This window comes from Tauraco erythrolophus, chromosome 2 (genome assembly GCF_009769465.1).
Source record: "Tauraco erythrolophus isolate bTauEry1 chromosome 2, bTauEry1.pri, whole genome shotgun sequence".
Lineage (NCBI taxonomy): Eukaryota > Metazoa > Chordata > Aves > Musophagiformes > Musophagidae > Tauraco > Tauraco erythrolophus.
In genome coordinates, this window is record NC_141466.1 from 44377919 (window position 1) to 44399383 (window position 21465).

At 39.8% G+C, this 21465-nt stretch overlaps 1 protein-coding gene across 1 annotated transcript in view; it reads left to right on the forward strand.

Moving 5' to 3' along the window:
* Positions 1-21465, forward strand: part of DST (dystonin) — a 316005-nt gene that overhangs the window by 114521 nt on the left and 180019 nt on the right. The window contains 4 exon segments of the mRNA XM_086608314.1: positions 5937-6026; positions 6557-6655; positions 8887-8964; positions 11468-11560. Of these exon segments, the coding sequence (XP_086464440.1) occupies positions 5937-6026; positions 6557-6655; positions 8887-8964; positions 11468-11560 (360 nt within the window).

Below are 21465 nucleotides of genomic sequence, written 5' to 3' on the forward strand. Positions count from 1 at the left end.
TCAGGTTAATTATAACATAAATAAGGAGAATCCTGATGTTTTAAGAAAGCTACTCCATTACAATAGTTTCCTTATCCTGTGAAAATGGATAAGTTTGCAGGCATATGAGCACAAAACTTGCCTTGTTTCCCAGCCCCGCAGCCTGCCAGGGCTGCAGCGGTTGCCTCACCTCCCTCAGGCAGTTCCCGGTGGTCTCCGGTACATGGGAATTCCTTTTAGTTATTCCTGCCTGATCTGATTATATACTCTTTCCTGCCTCTTTGGCCTTGACTCTGGATTCTGCAGCACCTGAATGTTTGTTTCCACTCCTTGCATTATCTCAGTCAAGAACATGATCCCTTGTGTTTCAGGTGCTAGTCTGGAATATGTTGTACCAAGACACGAATGGGAGGTCTCCTTCTTGCATGTATGCTGGGTGTGCACAGAAAGGACCACAACCCTATTTTTCTGCCAGATTTACTTGTCGATAAGCAAAAGGGGGTGATTCTTCTGTGTTTTCATGGCAGCGTGGCAGTGTTAGAGTGACTTTCCTACTGTACTCCGCCTACGCATCTTGTGTCTTCTTCAAGACCAAGCTAGTTTTGCTTGCAGAAACAGAAGAGACAGTCCTTCCCCTTTTATTCATACGAGCATAAGCAGCTTGTGGTTTTATCGTGTAGAGCTATAGATTTTTGTTCCTATATCAGTACAATGCAACTAATAATATCAAGAAAAATTGTAAGAAACGGGCTTGCTATGGAAGGTGGCTTGTCCTTTGCTGTTGACCCATGGCAAAAATAGAGATCACTAGGTGCAGATTCAGTTCCCTGAGTATGGACATCTAGGGCTGTTGGAGATGCGTAAGGGTATTCAAGGACAGATGCCTGGGAGCGGGGGGCTGGCTAGCAGGACTTGGGCAAACCTTAGTCATTCTGGAAAAGCAGGTGGAGGCCAAGTGGCATACTCCTTAAACATAAACATAAACCAGCCCTATAGGTGTGTGCCCAGGCAGCTGAATCCGGGCTTCGTTTTCTGTTGATGGAAACGAGAACCAGGCAGGCTGAAGGCAGTGGTGACAGATTTTCTGTGACAGCAGCCCACGGAGGAGGAAGCCAAGCCCGATGAGCCAGGGTCTTTAACTGCAGAAGCAAAATGGTACGTGAGGTTGGAACTGATAATAACTTGATTGTAAGGACAACCAGATGTGTCAGCTGAACAGTATGGTAAAGCTATGCCAGTTATGCGGGGTATTAGATTGCTGGCTTTTGGAGGTAGCAGCCGTCTTTACAGTCTTCATCTGTCTAGTGCCTAACGTGCTGGGTTCTGGGGATGAGATTGCAACTCTGTGACTACTACAGTTTTAAAAGCTGTTTTTTGCTAGTGGTGGTGCAGATTCCCCCAGGCACTAGACTGCAAAGCTTAAACTTACTGGGAAAGTATGATATGAAACATCTCATGCTCATAACAAGGGGGATGGAGCTTTCCTTGCCACAAACTTCATAGAATCCATACCAGAAGATGAAGATCAGAAGATGAGTCACCTCTGAAACAGTGCCTTAAATTCTCCCTGTCTCCTTTTGACTGGTGAAACCATTTTGCTTCACTTTTTAAAGTTTTGTTAGATGCCCCTCAGCATCTCCCATGTCTTCCTTAAAGAATCTTTTCTCATGCCCAAATTATCAACTGCCACACTCACATGGGTGTATCGCAAAAAGTTGCCTGAGGCAGCACATAGCCTACTTTGCATGTGGACCTTGCAAAATGTAGCGCTGACAGTTCAATTATTTTATTGAAAAGCCACAAGAACTCTTAATGAAATGCCATGGGGCTCAGCAGATCACACAGATCCATCCAGGAAACCCCATCTGCATCTAGTACTTGTGGTACTGCATGTTCTGAAGGAGTCTGAATGTGTTCGCAAAACAGCGATGAAGTAGTAATATTTGTTTCTTGTGTGTTTAAAGATCGAAGAATTCATTATGTATGTTGAGAGATGGGACCTGCCCAAGTGATAGTTAAGAGAGATGATTTTTGCAAGCTTTTCTCAAGTGGCAGTGTGGGATCTCATAATAAGCACAGGGTGCTCCTTTTATAAGAAGTGATCTGCTGCTTTGAGTGAACGTGCTTGCTGCACATCAGTTGCTCATATACACCTTTTTAGGTGTACATCTGCTGCTCAGGATATTGGAATTTCCTTATTATGTTGTCCTGTACCAGCATCCCAATGTAGTATGTCCTAAATAATTAATCCTCCCAGTAATTGTCAGCCAATGGCAGAACTAAGACAGACATCTAAGGCGTACTGCTGGTTTTCCTGTTTTGACAGCTCTATGCCACTTTCTTCATACACAGTATGAGTTCATCTCTGAAGCATCTGTGATTTCTAGAAAGATAAGTTGGGGAAGATGGTTGTCTCTGTAATACTTTGGAAACCTCAGAGTTTAAGAACCAAATAGAAGGTCAACAAATGTGTGTTGTGAGAGATGGACCACCAGGAGAACAAAATTATCTTGCATCTAATGGAAAATAAAAGCAGACATATTAGAAACGGTATGTTTTTGCATCATCACAATTAGGTGCATGTTGGGCAACTCCCATGAGTTCTATGCTGAAAAGAGTGTGGGCATTGACTTGGTGCTGCACAGACAGTTCTTGAGATGTGCTGGTGCAGTGTCTTTTAGATGTACACCCCTTTCCTCTGTCCTTAACCTGACGTCCTCCCATGACTCTGGCCACCAGCCTGCTCTGTCGATCTGCCCCGGCTTGGGATTCTGCACTCCTGAGTGGAGCATGACATGTCCTGGCTAGAGGGGCAGGGAGGCACGGGGAACCTTCTCACAGGGTTTTAATGTAAAAAAAAAAAAAAAAAGCCTTCTTTTGTTGGAAAGAGCTTAGCACTCAGTTTGGCATAGTTCTTTGAACAGAAAAATAAAAAGTAACAGTTGTTTTGGGTTAAAAATTAAAGGCCCTTGTGCTTTTCATCTTTTAAGCATTTAGCATAATCAAATATTGTATGAGGGATTTTAATGGTATCTTCATGGCTTCCCTCTTTTTTCCCCACAGATACAGTAGGAGAACATCTGTTTTGTTTCTTTGTTCAGCTCAACAGTACTTCAATATTACAAGACAATTTTTCTCTTGGAATTTTATAAAATTAATATCTTACAGGAGTTCTTTTAAATCAAAACTAGAATTAAAGTTATTTTATTTTGTGTATGTGAATGAGCGCTGTGAATGTATATGTGCAAGAGCCCTGGTATGTGCACAACTTGACTGTGTATGTAGAGTGAGTCTGTATAAACGTTTTGGAAAATATTATCAGTTGTAATTCCTTATGGAACAGTCTTCTAGACGTCTCGTTCTGGCTCGCCTTCAGCACAAGCATAAATACGCTCAGATATTTTTTCCAATTAAGATGATGGTCTCTGTAAAAACAGATTGTATGGTAATGTCATGCTTAAAAGTTGAAATAAGAAAACCTGAACTAAAAAGCATTTATGAAGCTAATCATCAGTATGGAGAAAGTTATTTATTCAACAGGATGGATCTAGAAAGACCCTTGAAGGTCAGGTAAACAGAGCTTTGAATGCAGTTGAAGATTTGGGTCGGTTCCTGCTGTCCTTGTCAGACACGTAGAGATGTTGGCAGTCAGAGGAGTGTCTCATAGACCTCATATTGGAAGTACAGTTTGTCTCCAGTGGAGGTGGTAACTTCAGAAGAAGTTTCTGATGTCATATTTTATCCTCTGGAAGCTTAGGAAGTTTCTGATCTGGCGCCTCAATGGGAACGCCAGGGTACTGACGTTAAACTGTACGTGGAAAGCCCTCAACCTCTGCTCTGGCTGGCAATGTAAAAAATCTCTGCTTCTGAGAATTGAAGTCCTTTGTTTCACATTTAAAGAGCAGCTGGCTGAAATCATAGAATGGTTTGAGTTGGAAGGGACTTTAAAATCATCTAGTTCCAACCCTCCTGCCATGGGCAGGGACACCCTCCACTACACCAGATTGCTCAAAGCCTCATCCAACCTGGCCTTGAACACTTCTGGGGATGGGACATCTACAACTTCTCTGGGCAACCTGTTCCAGTGCCTCACCACCCTCAGAGGGAAGAATTTCTTCCTTATAGCTAATCTAAATCCATTCTTTTTCAATTTAAGGTCTTTACTCCACTCCCTTGTAAAAAGTCCCTCTCCAGCTTTCTTGTAAGACCTCCTTTTCGTGCTCGAAGGCTGCTAGAAGGTCTCCCCAGAGCCTTCTCTTCTCCAAGTTGAACAACCCCAGCTCTCTCAGCCTGTCTTCATAGGAGAGACGCTCCAGCCCTCAAATCATCTTCGTGGCCCTCCTCTGGACTCGCTCCAACAGCTCCATGTCCTTCTTATGTTGAGGGCCCCAGAGCTGAACGCAGTATTCCAGGTGGGGTCTCATGAGAGCAGAGTAGAAGAGAAGGATTGTTCCTCTCGACCTTCTGGCTGCCGTGCTTCTTTTGATGCAGCCCAGGATATGGTTGACTTTATGGGCTGCAATGTTGAGCTTCTCATCAACCAGCACCTCCAAGTCCGTCTCCTCAGGACTGCTCTCAATCCATTCTCCCCCCAGCCTATATTTGAGATTGCCCTGATCCGTATGCAGGACCTTACACTTGGCCATGTTGAACTTCCTTAGATTCTCACAAGCCCACCTCTCCAGCCTGTCAAGGTCCCTCTGAATGGCATCCCTTCCCTCCAGCATGTCAACTGCACTACACAGCTTGGTGTTGTCAGCAAACTTGCTGAGAGTGCACTGGATCCCACTGTCACTGACAAAGATGTTAAACAGTGCCTGTTGCAGTACTGACCCCTGAGGAACACCACTCATCACTGGTCTCCACTTGGACATCGAGCTGTTGACTTCAACTCTTTGAGTGTGACCATCCAGCCAATTCCTTATCCACTGAGTGGTCCATCTGTCAAATCCATCTCTCTCCAGTTGTTAAAGAAATTTCAGATAAAATTATATTTTATCTAAGTAAGCTAATGCTAAGAAACAAGAAGTTAGTCTGCAAACAGGTATCTCCTAGCTTCGTTGTGCTTGTCAGAAAAGTTAGGGTTTTCAGCTCTCTCTCTTCTCATTACATCTCCCTTACTCATGGTTGGCCTTGTATGGTCTGCTGGTTATCAAATGGCCTCAACCCAGTTTAGCTGAATGAGATCAGCTGGCAAAGTTTGACCACCTATTAGGAGACACCACAAGAGCAGATTGGCTGGATAGGTGACTGCTGGTGGTAAGAGTGTTGCTAAGCTGTAGGTTGCAGTAACCTCTGCCACTGGCATGGTTGGTGGGAAGGGTTGTTCGCGTCCTTGGCTTTAGTAGATCAACCTAATGTATTTTTTTGGTATGTTGTGTAAGGTGGATGTGTGAGCCATTGGGAAAGCTCTCTAGGTATTGAGAGATCTGAGGTGAAAAAACATGTTGTTAGTTGGGGAATATACTTTAATTAGTAATTAGATTAAGGCCAGAAAGTGCGATAACTTTTGGCCTGACTCCAGTGAACTTGCGTGCTGAGGATAATGTGTATGCCAAGACAGGATTTTGCTCTGTACGTGTTTTTTTTTGCAATTCGTTAGGTCTAGATAGTGTTGTCTGTAAGTGGTTGTTATTTAGGTCAAAATAGGTGGATATCTAACATTGTTTAAATTGTCAGATACTGATTTTGCATTGCTATATGTATTCACTACCTGTAACTTCATACTGCGAAATAAAATGCGGTGGAACTGTGCGAGTGCAGACATAGATGTGAATTTTGCTTGTTACAAGGAAGTTGGATTTGTAAATTTGTCATGAAGGTGAATACGTTTGAAAAGCTATACTGAGGTGTATCTGAAGTACATGTATATATTAAAATATAACTGTGTTAATAGAAGCATGAATGCTCTGGTATAAATGGGGATCTTATTTTTATTTTTGCATTTATCTTTGCAGGTTCGAAAGCATGTGAATGACCTATATGAAGACCTAAGAGATGGACATAACTTGATTGAACTTCTAGAAGTCCTTTCTGGAGACACCTTGGTAAGCTTTTATATGAGAATGCAGTGGTTCCAGTTTGTTATATATACATTTACTCTGTTTGTTCACTCTTTGCATATTGACTGCTAGAGATTTCTTTGATATTTTCTGTAATCTGTGACTTGATACCAAAGACACAAGTTGTATTTCTGTTGGGAAAATACTCCACCGTGAATTCTGTGGGGGAATGCAATCCGTTCTCTTCATTTCTTGTGGTCAGTGAGACTTCTTTTCTTACCAGAGTAATGCGCTATTTCTTCTGTTCTTCCCTTTTCTTTACAGTTTTTTGTTTAACAAGTATTGGATGCTTAATACCCCTCACATTAAAGGGAGTAACTGACAAACAGCAAGGATAAAATGTCCCTGAAATTGTCTAACACACTCCTCAGATGTCATTTCCTTTCTTTGTGAGCATTACTTCCCTTGCTTGGTATTTGTTCTCTTCGTTATGTTCTTCTTTTCATGCTCTTCTTTTCATTTGTGGTCTGTCTTGTGTCTTTGCTGTCCTGTCTCCTGTCTGTTATATTCATTAGCCAAGAGAGCGAGATTTTTTGAAGACCTTACGGTTGGTGAGTTCAACAGAAGCATGCGCAAATGAACAGCATGAGGATGTGGAGGATGAGGATAAGGGGGTAGGTGCCGACCCCCATAACTGTACTAATGTAGTGTTTGAAGTGTGGTGTCTGCTAATGTAAATTCTTAGTTTGGTGTGCTGCAGTAGTGTGCTGTAGAAAGGACAAAAGAACTCACATTGGTAAACCAGGATACTTATGTTTATAATGAAGGTATGGAAACAACAAATTTTTATTCAGCCTTTTTGCGAACAGCTAAAAGGCAAAGGTTTAAGAATTCTATTTGTTTTCCTTCATTAAACTGTACAAAATCGTGGTGCAAATATGTACTGGACAGCATTATCAAGATGTTACAGAACTATCTTTTAAAAATAACAAGTAGGGAAACACCGTAATTCCATTAAACAAAGTTTTTTTTACTTGCAATCGATATTGTCCATATAAAAGTAATTTATACAAAGGCTTGAAGGCTCTCCATAGTAAAGTCAATGGAACAACTTAATTTGTCTTAATTAGAAGCATCAGTCTACTGCACCCACGGTGTATGTGACATAATATTGGATGTTTTGAAATGAGGTAATTTAGATGTGCAGATCTATTTCTTAGAATTTTTCAAATGTAATAGTTACTGTTTTTTTCAAAGCACATATGCAAAGTAGAAGTTCATGACAGCTCTGTGTAGTGTCGTGGGTACCAAGTATACAGGTCGTTTGTAGGGTTTATCTTATTGGCAACAAATGCTGAATTATCGTTTCACTGTTATCTGAACTATTCAGAAGGGAAATATTTACTTATAAAGTATAAAATACCGAGCGCTTGTTAGTCCAAGTGAGCTGTGTCATGCCTTTGTAGACCTCGCATTATTAGTGTTTGCTAAAGCAACTTGCTGTCGTAGGGCCCGAGTGCCTTCTTGGCTCCCCGCGTGTAGCGCCGCAGTTGTGATTTCAGTGGAATTTGTGTGCTTTTTTTCTGGTGCGTAACAGAACTCAAACCGCTGCATTTTAGCTGTACGTGTTAAAAAATATTTCCCCTCTGAGATGCTGTACCTTAACATATAGTTGGGGATTTATTTTACCCTGTGTGTTGTGGAAAACCCAGTTCCATGTCTGCAGTCCTTTGTTCCTCCAGGAAAGCTACTTAGTAGCGAGGGCTGCAGAGCTTGATCCGGGGCTGTTGGTGTGAAAAACAAGGGGCTAATTTGAAGGTTCTATAATGGAAATTAAAATTCTTTGTGTTTTGGTTTATGCTTCTTATTCAACTGCATTTTCCCATGTTTCCTTTTTGCAAGCATCTGATACTGCACAGGGGTAAAAGCAAAAAAAAGAAAGGCAGTTGAGGAAGGCTTGGGCTTGTATCTGTGTGTTTCGCAGTGACTGTCTGAGGAAGTACTCATGTTCATGGCTGATGCCTAGCAATTACAGTCAGCTTCAGTTTATTGCTGTGAAAGTTTGTGAAAAATCTGAAATAAGAAGAATAGAAGGATTTGGATATTATGATGGCGATAGAAATTTAACTGCTTTCCCATTGCTGATCTGTGACAGCTAAGTAAAGTATGCTTTTTCTGTGTGATTCTTCTTCTTGATGATTTTACACTAACTGCATGCGATTTTGCCATTTTTCCATTAACACACCACTCATGCTTATTTTACAGTTTCTTCTTGCTAGTTTTGACTTTGTTTTGAGAAGAGTGACTTGTTAGGTTTTTTCCACGCTTTATAATGTTCTACCCAAGTCAAGAGTTTAAACTTGCATCCTAGGGCTGTATATGTTTTATTATTCTGTTTGTAGGAAGGTATTATCTTTGTTATATACTTATATGTATTGATATCGTAATGATTATGCAGGCATACTATAAATAAAAAATGTTAAATCATAAAGTTGCACACAGAGTTAAGATTTTCCATCATAGAGTTTACCAGAGCAACATAAAGGTCCATGACATTACTTATATTTTGCTTTATTACAGTTTGGTTTCTGTAGGTAGATTGATGTAGGGCCTTTTTGAGAGCCCTCTTGGCCTAAATAGTACTTTACTGGGAAACAGCTATCAGCCTGCATGAATCAAAGTTGCAGTTTGGGACCACTGATCTCTCTTGCCATCCACTGTGCTAAAAAATTTCAACTGCAGTTTAAAAAAAGAATGAAATTGTTAAAGCACACTTTTCCACTAAAGTTATTGACTTTATTAAAACTGTAGGGTTTCACATATTTTACATGGTATCTTTTAAATCAGACTATTTGTTCTTTTGTCTGAGGAGAAAAAACTCACAACTATTGTTTTCCCATTTTAGCCCCGAGAAAAAGGTCGGATGCGTTTTCACAGACTCCAGAACGTCCAAATTGCACTTGACTATTTGAAAAAACGCCAGGTATGGTGAAAATTTTATTAAAAAGGTCAATGAAAATTTTGTCACCTGTAGCCAATAAATAAAAAATATCTCCTGCTTGGTCTTTTATGCATGTTGTATAACAGCTGCTGGTTTAGGCCTGTCTTGATCTTATGCTTGAAATGGTTGAGAGATATGGCAAAGGTAACTTTACACCACCCTTGTCTGAGCAATAATATCAACACACTCTGTGTAATATATGACGTTAAAGAGGAGAAAATGATGAGTGAGAGACTCAGGAGTTGCTTATAGTGGATTTAACTATCTTTCATGCTGCTCAGACATTAATTGGTACAGTTAGTGCAAAGTGGAGATTCAAAGAAATCAGAACGTTTTGTGAGAGTTCCTCGTTTTGACTATATTTGTTTTGGGAAAGCTTTCTCAAGCTTTGATCCTGATGACAGCAAAGCTGGTGCCCTAGAAAGGCATCAGTAACCCAGGCTGGGGAAGATTCAGGCTTAATATCACCTGTATCTCCTTGAAGCCAAACACTTGAAACCCACACTGCTTGACAGTTTTCCACTGCTGTGAGTTTCTTTCTGCTTTTAAATTTCTTTTAAACACTTACAGGATCCTTGCTTTCTCCCTTTGCAAAGTGGCAATATTAAAAAAATGTCCAAAACATGGATGGAAGGAAAAACTGTGTCTCCCTATCCACCCTATCCAAATGAGTTGGCACTGGAAATCTGCTTTCCAATTGGTTGGTTTTTTTTTAAAGTTTTTTTTTTCTTAGTTTTATTTGCTACTTAAAAGGTTTGAAAAAATAGGAGGAAGCAAACCATGGACAGATACTTAATTAGGTTATAAAAACAGATTGCTTTTTGTATTGTGAGTGAAAGTGCAAACTATGTTTCGGATCAGAGTGATGTGTGTGTACCGAGAGCTCAATCCCGCTTCGCTGTGTCCAAAGCCAACTTTGCCTGTTAACCTAAGTGAGCCATTGAACAAGTACGCTATGAAGTAAATGAATGGCTGCTGGAAACGACAGTCATGGTGGCGTTTTTGTGGAGCGAGACCTCCGGACATGTGCTGCACCATGCTTTATTTATGCACGACAGCCCGTGCGTCTTAAAGCGCAGGAGATGCAGCATCAGGTCATCCTTATGTTTATGAACGTGTGCGTGCTGTTGGGAACGGCAACTGTCGATTGCGATCTGAGGATCTTTGTGCTCTCTTTAGCCTCACCGTTTCATGAAGATGGCTGTACTCTACTGTACAAAATGGGCTTTGGTCGTCTTGGCAAGTTGCCAGTGGGACTTGCCTTTGATTAGTTTCAGCCCCCTGTTAGGTGTTTCCGAACTATATTGAGGAGGTGACTTGCTCAGGTTGACTGTGTAACCTCCAAATACAATGCTTTATTGTGATTGTAAGGCAGAGAGATCCTATTTATTGATAATTTTGAAGCCTGACTTGGGAAAAAAACAAGGGAAAAAAACAAAGAAAAAAAAAAAGATAAGGCTTATTTGACTGTCTTGTAGAGTTTTGCCAAACACAAACAGTTTTTGTAATGTGGTGGGAGGAAAACATTTAGTTTTGTTTATAATTTCTTTTTTGAACTGTGGAATAATTCTCTTTCTTCCAGAGAGAGTGTTTTTGATTGTTTTGGGTTTGTTTTTTTTTTTTTTTTTAATTCTAATAGTTAAGATTGTGTCTGCAGATCAAGAGGAGGACATGCCTTTGCTTGTTCAGCGTTAATAACAGCGTATATGTTAAAAAGCACGTGCATGCAACTCTAACATAAGCATGTCTTTTAGCTGAGTCATCTTTAATTGCTAGGCTATATGGATACATAATATGTATATGGAAATGAAATATAATAATAAAATATGACAAAGAAAATAGAATTACTGAACTCACTCAAGATGTGAGTTTGTTGGGGTGACTAAAATCTTAGCCTTTGTTTTAATCCTGTTAACCATTTCATGTGTCTAGCTCTGTGATCGAGTAGAGCAGCAGAAGCAATAATAGTTGTTGTCATTATTAAGCCATTGGTTATTTAAATGTGATACTAAATTCCTGGTTTTATCAAGCCAGAAAGTGTTTTAGCAGGCCAGTTCTCCTGCTGCTGAATTCTTGCTTTGGTGCAGGAGAGTGTGGGGAGGAAGAAAGGCAGTGGTGGCTTCCAGGTTTCAGCATTGCCCTGTGAGACTGATACACCACAGTTACAGATCATCGTATTCTTGTTATCCTTTCCCTCTCTATCGTACCTTCCCCATCTGACATGGACCAAGGTGAAGGGTATTTGGCACGGGGAGCAGATCTGCCGGTGTAGTGACAGCTGAGGCATCTTCTCAGCTCGGTGTGGATGGGAGAGGGTGATTCCTGGTGGGCCGCTTACAGCCAGAATGCATTTCCTTTCTGCTTCTGAGAATTAAAAAGCCAAAAGAGTAGTCTTAGGAAGTGAATTATGCATCCTTTGTAGTGCAGTGTGTATTTGTGGCATATTTATTTCAATTTGGTCTGTATTTTCTTTCCACAACGGCAGGTGAAACTGGTTAACATCAGAAATGATGACATAACAGATGGAAATCCCAAATTGACTTTGGGGTTGATATGGACCATAATTTTGCACTTTCAGGTAAGTCTAGTTTTGCTTGACAGTATGTTTTGGATCAGGTTCTTGCATACAGTTATGATGAATGTGCCAACTTAAGACTCTATATATGCTGTGCAAAAATATAGATTGTATCTCTTTTCTAAAGTGTATTTGAAGGTTTTGATGGTGTATCTTATTTCATGATGTGAACTGAATCTGAAGGTGGTATTTGTTTGCTGATTTCCTGTCTGTGGAGTGAGATAAAAATAATTTGTTTTGAACATTATTAAATACAATAGTTGATGTATTCCTTCCAGTGTTTGGACAAACCGGTCTTGTTTTATTCTACAGACTTCTTTTGATGAGTATTAAAATATAGGGAAAACTTTTTAAAATCTTTTTTCATTCTGGATCTGAGTTTCTCTACTGATCTGAGTATGTTCACAAGCACTACTCTCAGCCTTTTCCAGCAGTCCCTAATGCTTCAGCGTTTTTAGCCTCAGTGATGGTAGTGCGGGTCACGCTAGGTGGCACTCTGGTTGTTATACACTGGTGGGATTGTGTACAGTATAATGCAGCCTTACAGTGTGTGGTGTTAAATTGCTCCTCAAAATGAGTCTTTCACAATGGCTGTGACTGTAGATGATGTAATTCTGATGGCAGATAATTCCCGTTTAGTGACTGCAGCATTGTTAGCGATAAACTCCCTGCTGTGCAAGCATTTTAAATGATCAGAAAATTACATGATCATCCAGAAAAAGCATGATTCACTTAGGAATATCCTGTACTGGGTTTATGACTGGAAAAAAAGCTTCTTAAAAAAAAAATCACAAACCCAAACAAAAAGGCTGCTAGGATCTAGTTTGCCTTTCTGCAAATCCTCGTGAGGAATTGAAGAAATAAAAAGGGCCAATGTGGTCCTGGTCTAAACAGGGTGCACGACTTAGTCCAGGCCAGTGCACAATGTAAAGAAGAAACCACTAATTGCTCACCACTAGTGAGGACCTGAAGTTCCTCAGCTCCCCTGGGTCATGTCAGTCTTTGCTCCCACATGGTTATACAGAGGAAGAAGTTTGGGCTTAAGTATATTTAAGCACGACCCAGAGAATAGGCAGTGATTGAATGTTGCAGTGTTTTAAGAAAAAAAGATTTATTAAAAATCTTACTAGTAGAAGCTCTTAGTGGGAATTTACCTTTACTTGATATATGTTTTATCTTTTTGAACCTAATGAACAAGTTTTTGCAGGATGAAATTGTTAGTTTTTCTCACTAGCTGAAGCGCAGGACTTGTGACACGATTTTGGGTGCTTATGAAAAGTGTTGAAAGTTATTGTTACTAGCTATAGCTGTAAGAAGTGATGAGAAGGAAAAACGTTTCTATAAAGTCACACAAGCTCACCTAAATAAGTTACAAGGATTTTACCCTGTAAGGTAGCCAGCTCCACATGAAATATGTAGAAGCTTTTCATTTGTAGCTGAAACACTTCCCTCTGTCCTGACCTCAGTAACTAACAACTAAATCTCTACCAATACATTTCAGATCTTGCAAATCTGTCAGCTTTTATTTTTTTCAAAATAACATCTTTAAAAAAATATCAGTGTTAAAATAATCTTAAGAATGAATAATTATTCTTGGACTAAATATTAAGCTTCATTAGTAATATGAAATAACTGAAGAACAGGATTTAAAAAAAAAAATTTCTGTGTTTTGCTATTAATGGCTACAGGACGTGCACTGAATGGTGATGTAAGAGACACCCTCTGTGCTGATCTGTGCTACCCTGGCATTTCCCTGCACACTGTTTCTTTTGAAATATATGACTGATTTGGGTTCAGAATGTGTAAGGAAGCTCAGAAGAGTGTATGTACTTACACCTCACAAAATTTTTTTTGGCTTCACGTAGATTTTGAATGAAGGAAAAATCTGAACAGAAAAGTCTAACAGCAGAATCCTCACAAAGGGAAGAAGCTTCATGTCAATAACTGTGATTATGTGTGGAGTAATCCTATAGATATTGGGAAAGTTATGATGAGATTCAGTTTGAAGTTAAGGTGCTAAATCCAAGTGCTTATAGGGAGCTATGTTCATACGCATTAAGTATCTAAATTGTCCCTATAATCTGATAATCTTGAGTGTACAGCTAGTATAGCCTAGAGGGTGAGTCAACTAACCAGCTACTAGACGCTCACTCCATTTAACTAAACATAAACATCAGCATTGTTGGAGATTTGAGACACCCACATTGAATATGAGAGATGATGTAGTTCTTATGGGAAACCCACTGTCTTCTGACGAGAGGCATCTTAAATGGTGGTAAACATGTTTAGCAGTAGGTTTGACGCCTGGAGGGCTAGTCAATGCAGTGAGTAAGGTTGGTGGAGAAATTCAGATCACTCGCAGTAGGTGCCTAGAGTACCTACTGAGCTATTCAGTTGTCCAGCATGGGTGCTTAGTGTGCTCTGAGATGACACATCGTATCCAGTAGGATACGCAGTGGGAAGCAAGTTTCCTCCAGTCCTGTGGTGTATCTGCTGTCCTCATGTAGATGTCTCCAATAGTTTTAAGTGTCTCAGATGTTCTAGATGATCAGCCAACTTTCTTCTTATGTCTGTACTTCAGGGTGTGAAACATTGCTGTTCAGGATACGTTGATTGCACTAACTAAATCTCCAGGGCTTTTGATTCAGTTTCTTAAAGACAGGTGACGTTTGAGTGACGTCTGAGCTGTGCTAGAGTATCCAGGATGTGCATGTGGAGTTCTCTGATGAGACACCAGATCTATGAGAGACCCATGCTCTTCTAGACCTACAGCTGGAGGCCAGTTGGCATATGGCAGGATATCTCAAAGAGCTCTGGAAGCCCGTGTTTAGGAAACTTAAGTCTTGCATCTGCTGGATAAAGTGGGCGCTTCAAGACCTAGCCACCATGTAAACACATAGAGGTAGACACCTACACTGAGATCGTCTTAATCTGACCTGCCCCTTAAGTTTTCCTAGCATTTGCGGAAGTAGTTAATTTCTCCATGAGTCTAAGGAGCTGTTTGCTGTGTGACTGTTACTGATTCTGCTCCATCATTTAAGTGTATTCTAATAATGCAGCAACCTGGGAGGTAGTCAAGATGCCAGAGATTTATTTTTTTTTGGCTGTTGTTTGTGGCTTCTTGTTTCTCTGAGTCATGGTATTTATCCTCAAAATAGAAAATCCTTCTGAATATTGGAATGAATTTAGGAATGATTTAGGGGAAAGATATGATGAACAAAAATAAAAGATGATACGCATTTCAGGATTGTATTTCTCTTGCATCTGATTTATGTCTGGAGATCGTTATGGCTTTGTAACTTAGTACTCATAATTAGGTAAATATAACTGTTCTGGGTTATACCACTGACTTTTGCAGCTGCACAAGTCCAGAAATTGTACAGTCTTCTGTGTCCCAAGTAATTACAGATAAGATATGAAAAAGATGGAATGGGAAATCTGGTGGTTTTATAAGTTGAAGTATTTTAGAAAATAATTTGTCCTGTGGGTATTGAAAATCCCTGAGACATGTATGTTATTAGGATTTAGGCAAGCTTTTAACATGCTTTTAATAAGATGTGGCTTTTTAAAAATTCAGTTTCATAATGCAATAACTACTGTAAGTTATTTTCCTGGCACCTGTAGAACATGTTAAATCAGATTACAGTATTTTGCGTAATTATAGGCTATATGTATAAATATCCAAATTAATACTTGAATGGACTGCTCCTTCAACACTCAGACTACTTTTTCCCTGATGACAGTGGAGATGAGAGAATGTAAATGAAAGCTGAATTTGGCCTCAGTAAGTAACCACAATTTTAGTAAGATAATTTCTGTGAAAATTGGTGATAGTTTATTTTCAAACCACTGCAAACATTCTTTAATTTAACAAATGTTAAATATTTAGTATAATTTGCAGTTGATTGAAAAAAACCACACCAAAACAAATCAAAATCTGAAACTTTGAACTTTCAGGCATCCAAAATTAGGCCTTCGTGAACTCAGGCCTTAAAAAAATTTCTGAACCTCCTAAGTCATGATTTAATAGACCTTTTCTATTTCAGTTTCATCATCATTTTTCAGCTCAGGAACTGCCATGAAACACATTTTCCTTCTACCCTCCCCAGCTCCTGCTGTCAGGCCTCTTTGCAGGATGCTGCTTTTCAAGGCTGAAGTCGGTAACTTTTTTCTCTAGGTGTTACAGTAGCGTCCAGCCCTTTCTGGCCATGTGGCCGCTTTCTGTACTGGCCTCCTTGGGGCATGTGTAACCTCTTCATGTTTCTCTTGTCAGCCAGCAAAGACTGTTTTTTGTTTTTTTTTTTTTTCTGCTGACTTTCCGTAAGTCTTCAAGCAAAATTCATTCTTAAGCAGACTATAGACTGTTCATTTGGTCCAACAGGTCAGCAGTTAAACTTTCCTTGTGTTGGACAAAAAGGTAAGAAGGATCGATTTGTTTGCAGATGACAGCCTTCCAGTACCTAAAGAGTGCCTACAAGAAAGCTCGAGAGGGACTTTTTACAAGGGCGTGGAGCGATAGGATAAGGGGCAATGGCTTTAAATTGAAAGAGGGTAGATTTTGATTAAATGTAAGAAAGAAATTCTTCACTGTGATGGTGGTGAGGCACTGGAACAGGTTACCCAGAGAAGTTGTGGATGCCCCATCCCTGGAAGTGTTCAAGGCCAGGTTGAATGAGGCTTTGAGCAACCTGGTGTAGTGGGGGGTGTCCCTGCCCACGGGGGCAGGGGAGCTTGGAACTAGATGATCTTCAAGGTCCTTTCCGCCCCAAACCATTCTATGATTCTGTGACTTGGCTGGGATGAAGGACAGCTGCTCAGCTGTTTCACGAGTTCCTGATACCCCTTACCACAGTTAGGTGTTCAGAGCCTGCAGTGCAGGTAGTAATTTTGAAGCACTCTTGTGTTAGTTGTGGAGACTGTGGCCTTCATACAGGGTGGCCAGAGGAGGAGACAGCTCAGCTATGGTGGCCTGTTCCAGTAAATTATGTGCAGAAGGCGGAGGAATAACAGGATATTCTGGGACCCGCGCACCTTCTTCTGCTTACGATGCTCTGCTGTTAAATCTGTGATGGGGTCACCATACAAGAGGCATGCTACCTGGTTCCCTCCTCTCTTTCCTGAGTTGGCAGTGTGGAGTTGAGAGAGCTGGGTCTGGCCTTCACTTCACTTCTTTTTTTCTTTTTTTTTTTTTCTTTTTTTTTAAGATAAAAAACCCCGAAGATACAGATTTATACCCACCAATGCTGGAAAGTTTTAAAGGGAGATTAGCAAAAGACTTTTTCTGGCACATAAACCCTTAATAATTATAACAGGAATAAAGGATCAGACCAACACTTGTCTGCAGTTTGATCTGTCTCAGGGACTGCTTAATCACAAACAAGAGGTTAATATTAAGACATGGCAAACAGAAGATGAACATTGAAACATGAAATAGCTCAAGCACAGTATGAGTTTGCATTTAACCATAGATTTCTGTAACTTGTCAAGCACATCTGTGACTGTGAAATGCATTATGCTCTTAACAAGAGATGGGTGTATTACACATTAAAGCAGCAACGTTTGTGAGTCTGCAAAATGCTGAGACCATTCATCCTTTGCACACTGCGCATTTATGCTTTATCATTGGTTTCAGATAGTTAGCAAATGTAGTACAGGAAAGGTTATTCTACTTTTTCAGCCGAACAGTGCCTGGTGTCTTTTATCCTAGACAAACATCATCAAAAGCATGTTAGGAGTGCATTTCAGGTAGTTTTGGATCTAAGATCCATCCCTTCCTCCTCTTTTTTTTTTTTGTTTCATTTATGCAACACAGTAAAAGCAATGGAGCATTTAGCATAAATGAGATGTGTCATTTCATGGTACTAAACCAGCATAGCAGATAACCAGCAGGCGTTTGGTTACACAGCACAAAGGTCACATGCAGAATGACAGAGATAAACATAAGCCAAAGAGAAAGTGAAAATTAAAGCAGCACAAGACAGACAACAAGGCAAAAAATAAAGGCTTGCCAGCACACAATGTAACAAGGGTTGTATTTGGAACTGTTTGAGCTGTCCTGGCAACCACTGCTCAAAGTATGAAAGAGCTGTTCGGCTTTCAGGTACCACTGAGATACTAAAAGTCACGACCCTGAAGAAGAGAGGTTTTATATCCGGTGAGATGGCTTACAAAAAGAGGAATTTGCTCCTTCTTTATGATTTTATGGGATTAAGGATGAAGTGAATCAAACAGATGAGCTAACTGCTCGTAAATCTTATCCTGCTACAGATATCTCACTGTTTCTAGAGATAAAGTCTGAATATGGCTCTGCAGTGAGCCTTAATGCCTCTTGTCCTTGCTGTGATTCAGATGAGTCCTAGAAATTCCAAGAACTACACACTGATTTTCTTACCTGAAAGTTAGGTGGCTTTGGTTTTTTTTAAATTGCTGAAGAATTCAGGAAGGGATAACTAGAAGCTCAGCTGAGGAATAAAATACAAGAAGAGTATAACACATCATATGCTTCATGACAGGTCTGCTGCAATGGCTAATGACTGGGAATTGCAGGTCTCAGGTGGAATACAGTTTACCTTACAACCACTTAGAGATTAGACAATTGGCCACCTAGCTCCATCTTTAAATCTTTGGGAAGATCAGACCTTGAACCGTTGTAGCTATTTTAAAGCAGAGGCACAATAAAATTCAAGCCTTGGTCTCCAAGATCCACAGCTTGGGCAAAACCCAGAGACAAGCTTCAGAGCCAGCTGCCACTGGGCAGCTGCTCCAAGCAGAAATAGGTACCAGGAGTGTGTTTTTTTAGTCACTCACATTTTCATTTATCATCTTCGCTTAACGTGGAATATGATTTTGCGTAGGTTTTTTAATATTACAAACCCCACAACTGATATAAATGCAATTTGTCAGTTCTTTTGTCCTTGGTCTTTTCTTTGGTTCAAGAACATAAGTGACTTATAAAGTTAAAGTGACTATGAAGTTACGTTTTGATTCATGGAAAAGCAAGGAACAGCAGAAAGAATTGTTAATAGAGAGGTGATAGCCTTCTCACTCAGGAACATCTGGCAAGTATTGCTAAATTGGTTATTACGACATAATCCTTACCTATTTCTAGGAAGATAGAAAGGCACAAATACCACTAATAATCTGTAGAGATGTATTTGGAGTGCATTTGTTCATAGCTAATGTTTAGAAATGGTTAAATTCTAGGAATAGTTGCAGATATGCCCTGTGCGTTTAACTAGATTGACCTGGAATAGGCAGCAGTAAGCCAGGATTGCTGGGAGCACTGAGCTTGTAACTAGTTTTCAGAACTGATTCTTGTATTTTTGCTGTCTTGGTTTTTTAATTCCACTTCAGAAGCACCTGATTTTCTGAAAAAGTGAATTACTTACTCTTAAGAAAAAAAAATAACCCAGATGTCAGTTATATATGAAAGAGGATGTGCAAAATCAGAGACTTTATAAATTACTGATTACATTACAAAACAGATTGTCAGCTGTAAAATAACAATGTCTATTTCTTCTGACCTATCTTGAATTAGATTGGATTTGACATTTTTATGACAGTCAGAGTTACACAAGTTCTAACAGGACTTTGAAATAACAGAGAATGTTTTAGATACATGGTATCCTGCTGATTGTTAAACATGTAAACAGTTTAAAAAAAGTATATACTGAATCACTCTCCATTAAAACTCAGTTAGTGTAATATAATTATTGTTTAGAAACCCCAGTGCTCGTGTGTCTTAATTTAAATATGCACTTGCATTGGAAAATTTACATTTTTAAGTGAATTGTTAACTCCTTTGAAGTTTGTGGATGAAGAACTGCAATGGCAGTGCACTTATATTAGACTACGTTTACTTTAATACATTTTTTGATTAGACTGTTATTATAACATGGAATCTTGCAATTTTTTTCAAATGCTGGACACTTGTCTTTAACCTTTCATTTAATTTCTGCTTTATCAGGAGAGTCATAAGTCTTTTTTTATAAGAGTACATAATGTAGTATTTCAATATTATTATGCTATAATATATTTTACTATATATGGTTTTCTTAGACGTGTTGTTATTAAACCAGAAGCTATATCTGTGTGAAATTAAAGGAATATCAGCCCATTGCACTCCAAAGTCCTGAATCTTTTTTTCTGATGAGAGAGAAGAGAGGTATATTTTCAAGTGTAAAAGCCATTTGTTTGTACAAACACAGTGATGACATTTACAAAGGCTATATATTTATTTTTTTATGTGCTTTCCTATTTAATTGGGTGGAATGGGGGCAAGTGAGGACCCAACTCAGTCCCTTGTGGATGTGCGTTTTAAATCAGTGAGTCCTCTGGGTCTTGACTGAAAGTTGTTTTTCTAAGCTGACTGGGATACAGCTTTTTGCTCTGAGCAAAGGGAGCAAGTGGCACAACCACACCGCTATGTTAAGCATACTACAAATGCAAATACAAATTGAGACCATGAAAGAGAGTGTGGTCATGGCATAAACGTCTACTTTGGGTGGAAACATGTTAGCATTGTGCCTGTTTGTAGTTGCCTGTCTATCAGCGGTCAGGGTATTCTGTAACAGCCTTCTAGTCCCTTAGTGTTACGGTATAAAATTTTCTAAGCATTACTGTCAAATTTTACCCCATTGCCCTGAGGGTGGTCAGCAATGAGCATCTGTATTCTTGGAAATTCTTTGGAGGTGGATCCTGCTTCTTTCCTGTATTATTCGTTCTAGATTCCGTCAGTAAAATGTCATAGAATACTTCAGTGGAACTGGCCCCTGGGGATAAAGTCTCTCGGAATTATTGCAATTCCTTTTCAAATAAACAAGAGAAACTCAATGGTAACACCTGATAAGCTTGGCAGGTCACTTGGTAGTTCTTTCTCAGCCTGAGAAACCATACACATCTACCCCTGCTGATGCGTGTTTGTTTTAGTAGGTTTTGTATATTGGTAACAGAAATGACAGGTGTTTTTCAAACCAAGTGTGTTGGTGATTAGACTTGCTTGCTTTTTAATAGTTTACATTTCTACCCAGTTTTCACATGCAGTTAGACACTTCTTGGCTGTTATACTCAGAGCTACACAGAGATACCTATAGAACAGGAGTATGGGAGGAGGATCCAAGTTGGGAATGTCTGTGGATGTGTGAGGGCTGAAAAGGAAGAACAGTGTTTAGATCCTGCCAAAAAGCTCCATTTTTATAAACGGTAACTTTGTGGACAGTTTTCTAGACAGACTGGCTCTCATGATTTGTTTCACCTTTATCTGCCAGAAGGTTTAAATCTGCTGCAAAGTTCCAGCCCCCAGTACACAGCACCACTGCCCTGAGCAAGCTGTTATGCTTATATGATAGTAGCAAAGCAGCAGGTTATTTATAGCTGACAAATCAGTGAAAAATCACATCAGCTGCTATGAAAACTCCATGTGCAAATAAAAATTTGACCCCCAACAAGCTGTCAGAGCCATCTCTGATCCTCTACTTTAATCTTCTCTTCCGTGGATCATTGGATACGTAATAAAAACATATGAAGTGCAAACCAAATCTGCTAACTAAATCCCTGCTATTTGCTGCGCTGCTTGCTTTTGGCTTTGGAGTGTAGCTAATAGTTTCAAAGGTTGCTGCATATTTTTCTACTTTATCTTGCTCGAGTTGCTAAATGAAACGGGAAGTTAAAATGCAGGCGAGACTTTTCTGTTGCTCATAAACGCTACGTCATCTCTGTGAAAGGCCATCAGCCTTACAGCCCAGCGCTGAAGCGGTGATGTTTATTTAAGAGGATTGGTGGCCAGAAATAAGCCACAGTGTCTAATCAGACACAGGCCTTGCCTGGGCACTGTGCCACAACGTTTATTGCGTGTGCTTTTCTCATAAGCAAAATGGCTACGTACTGAGGAGGGTGGACGTGAAGTCTGG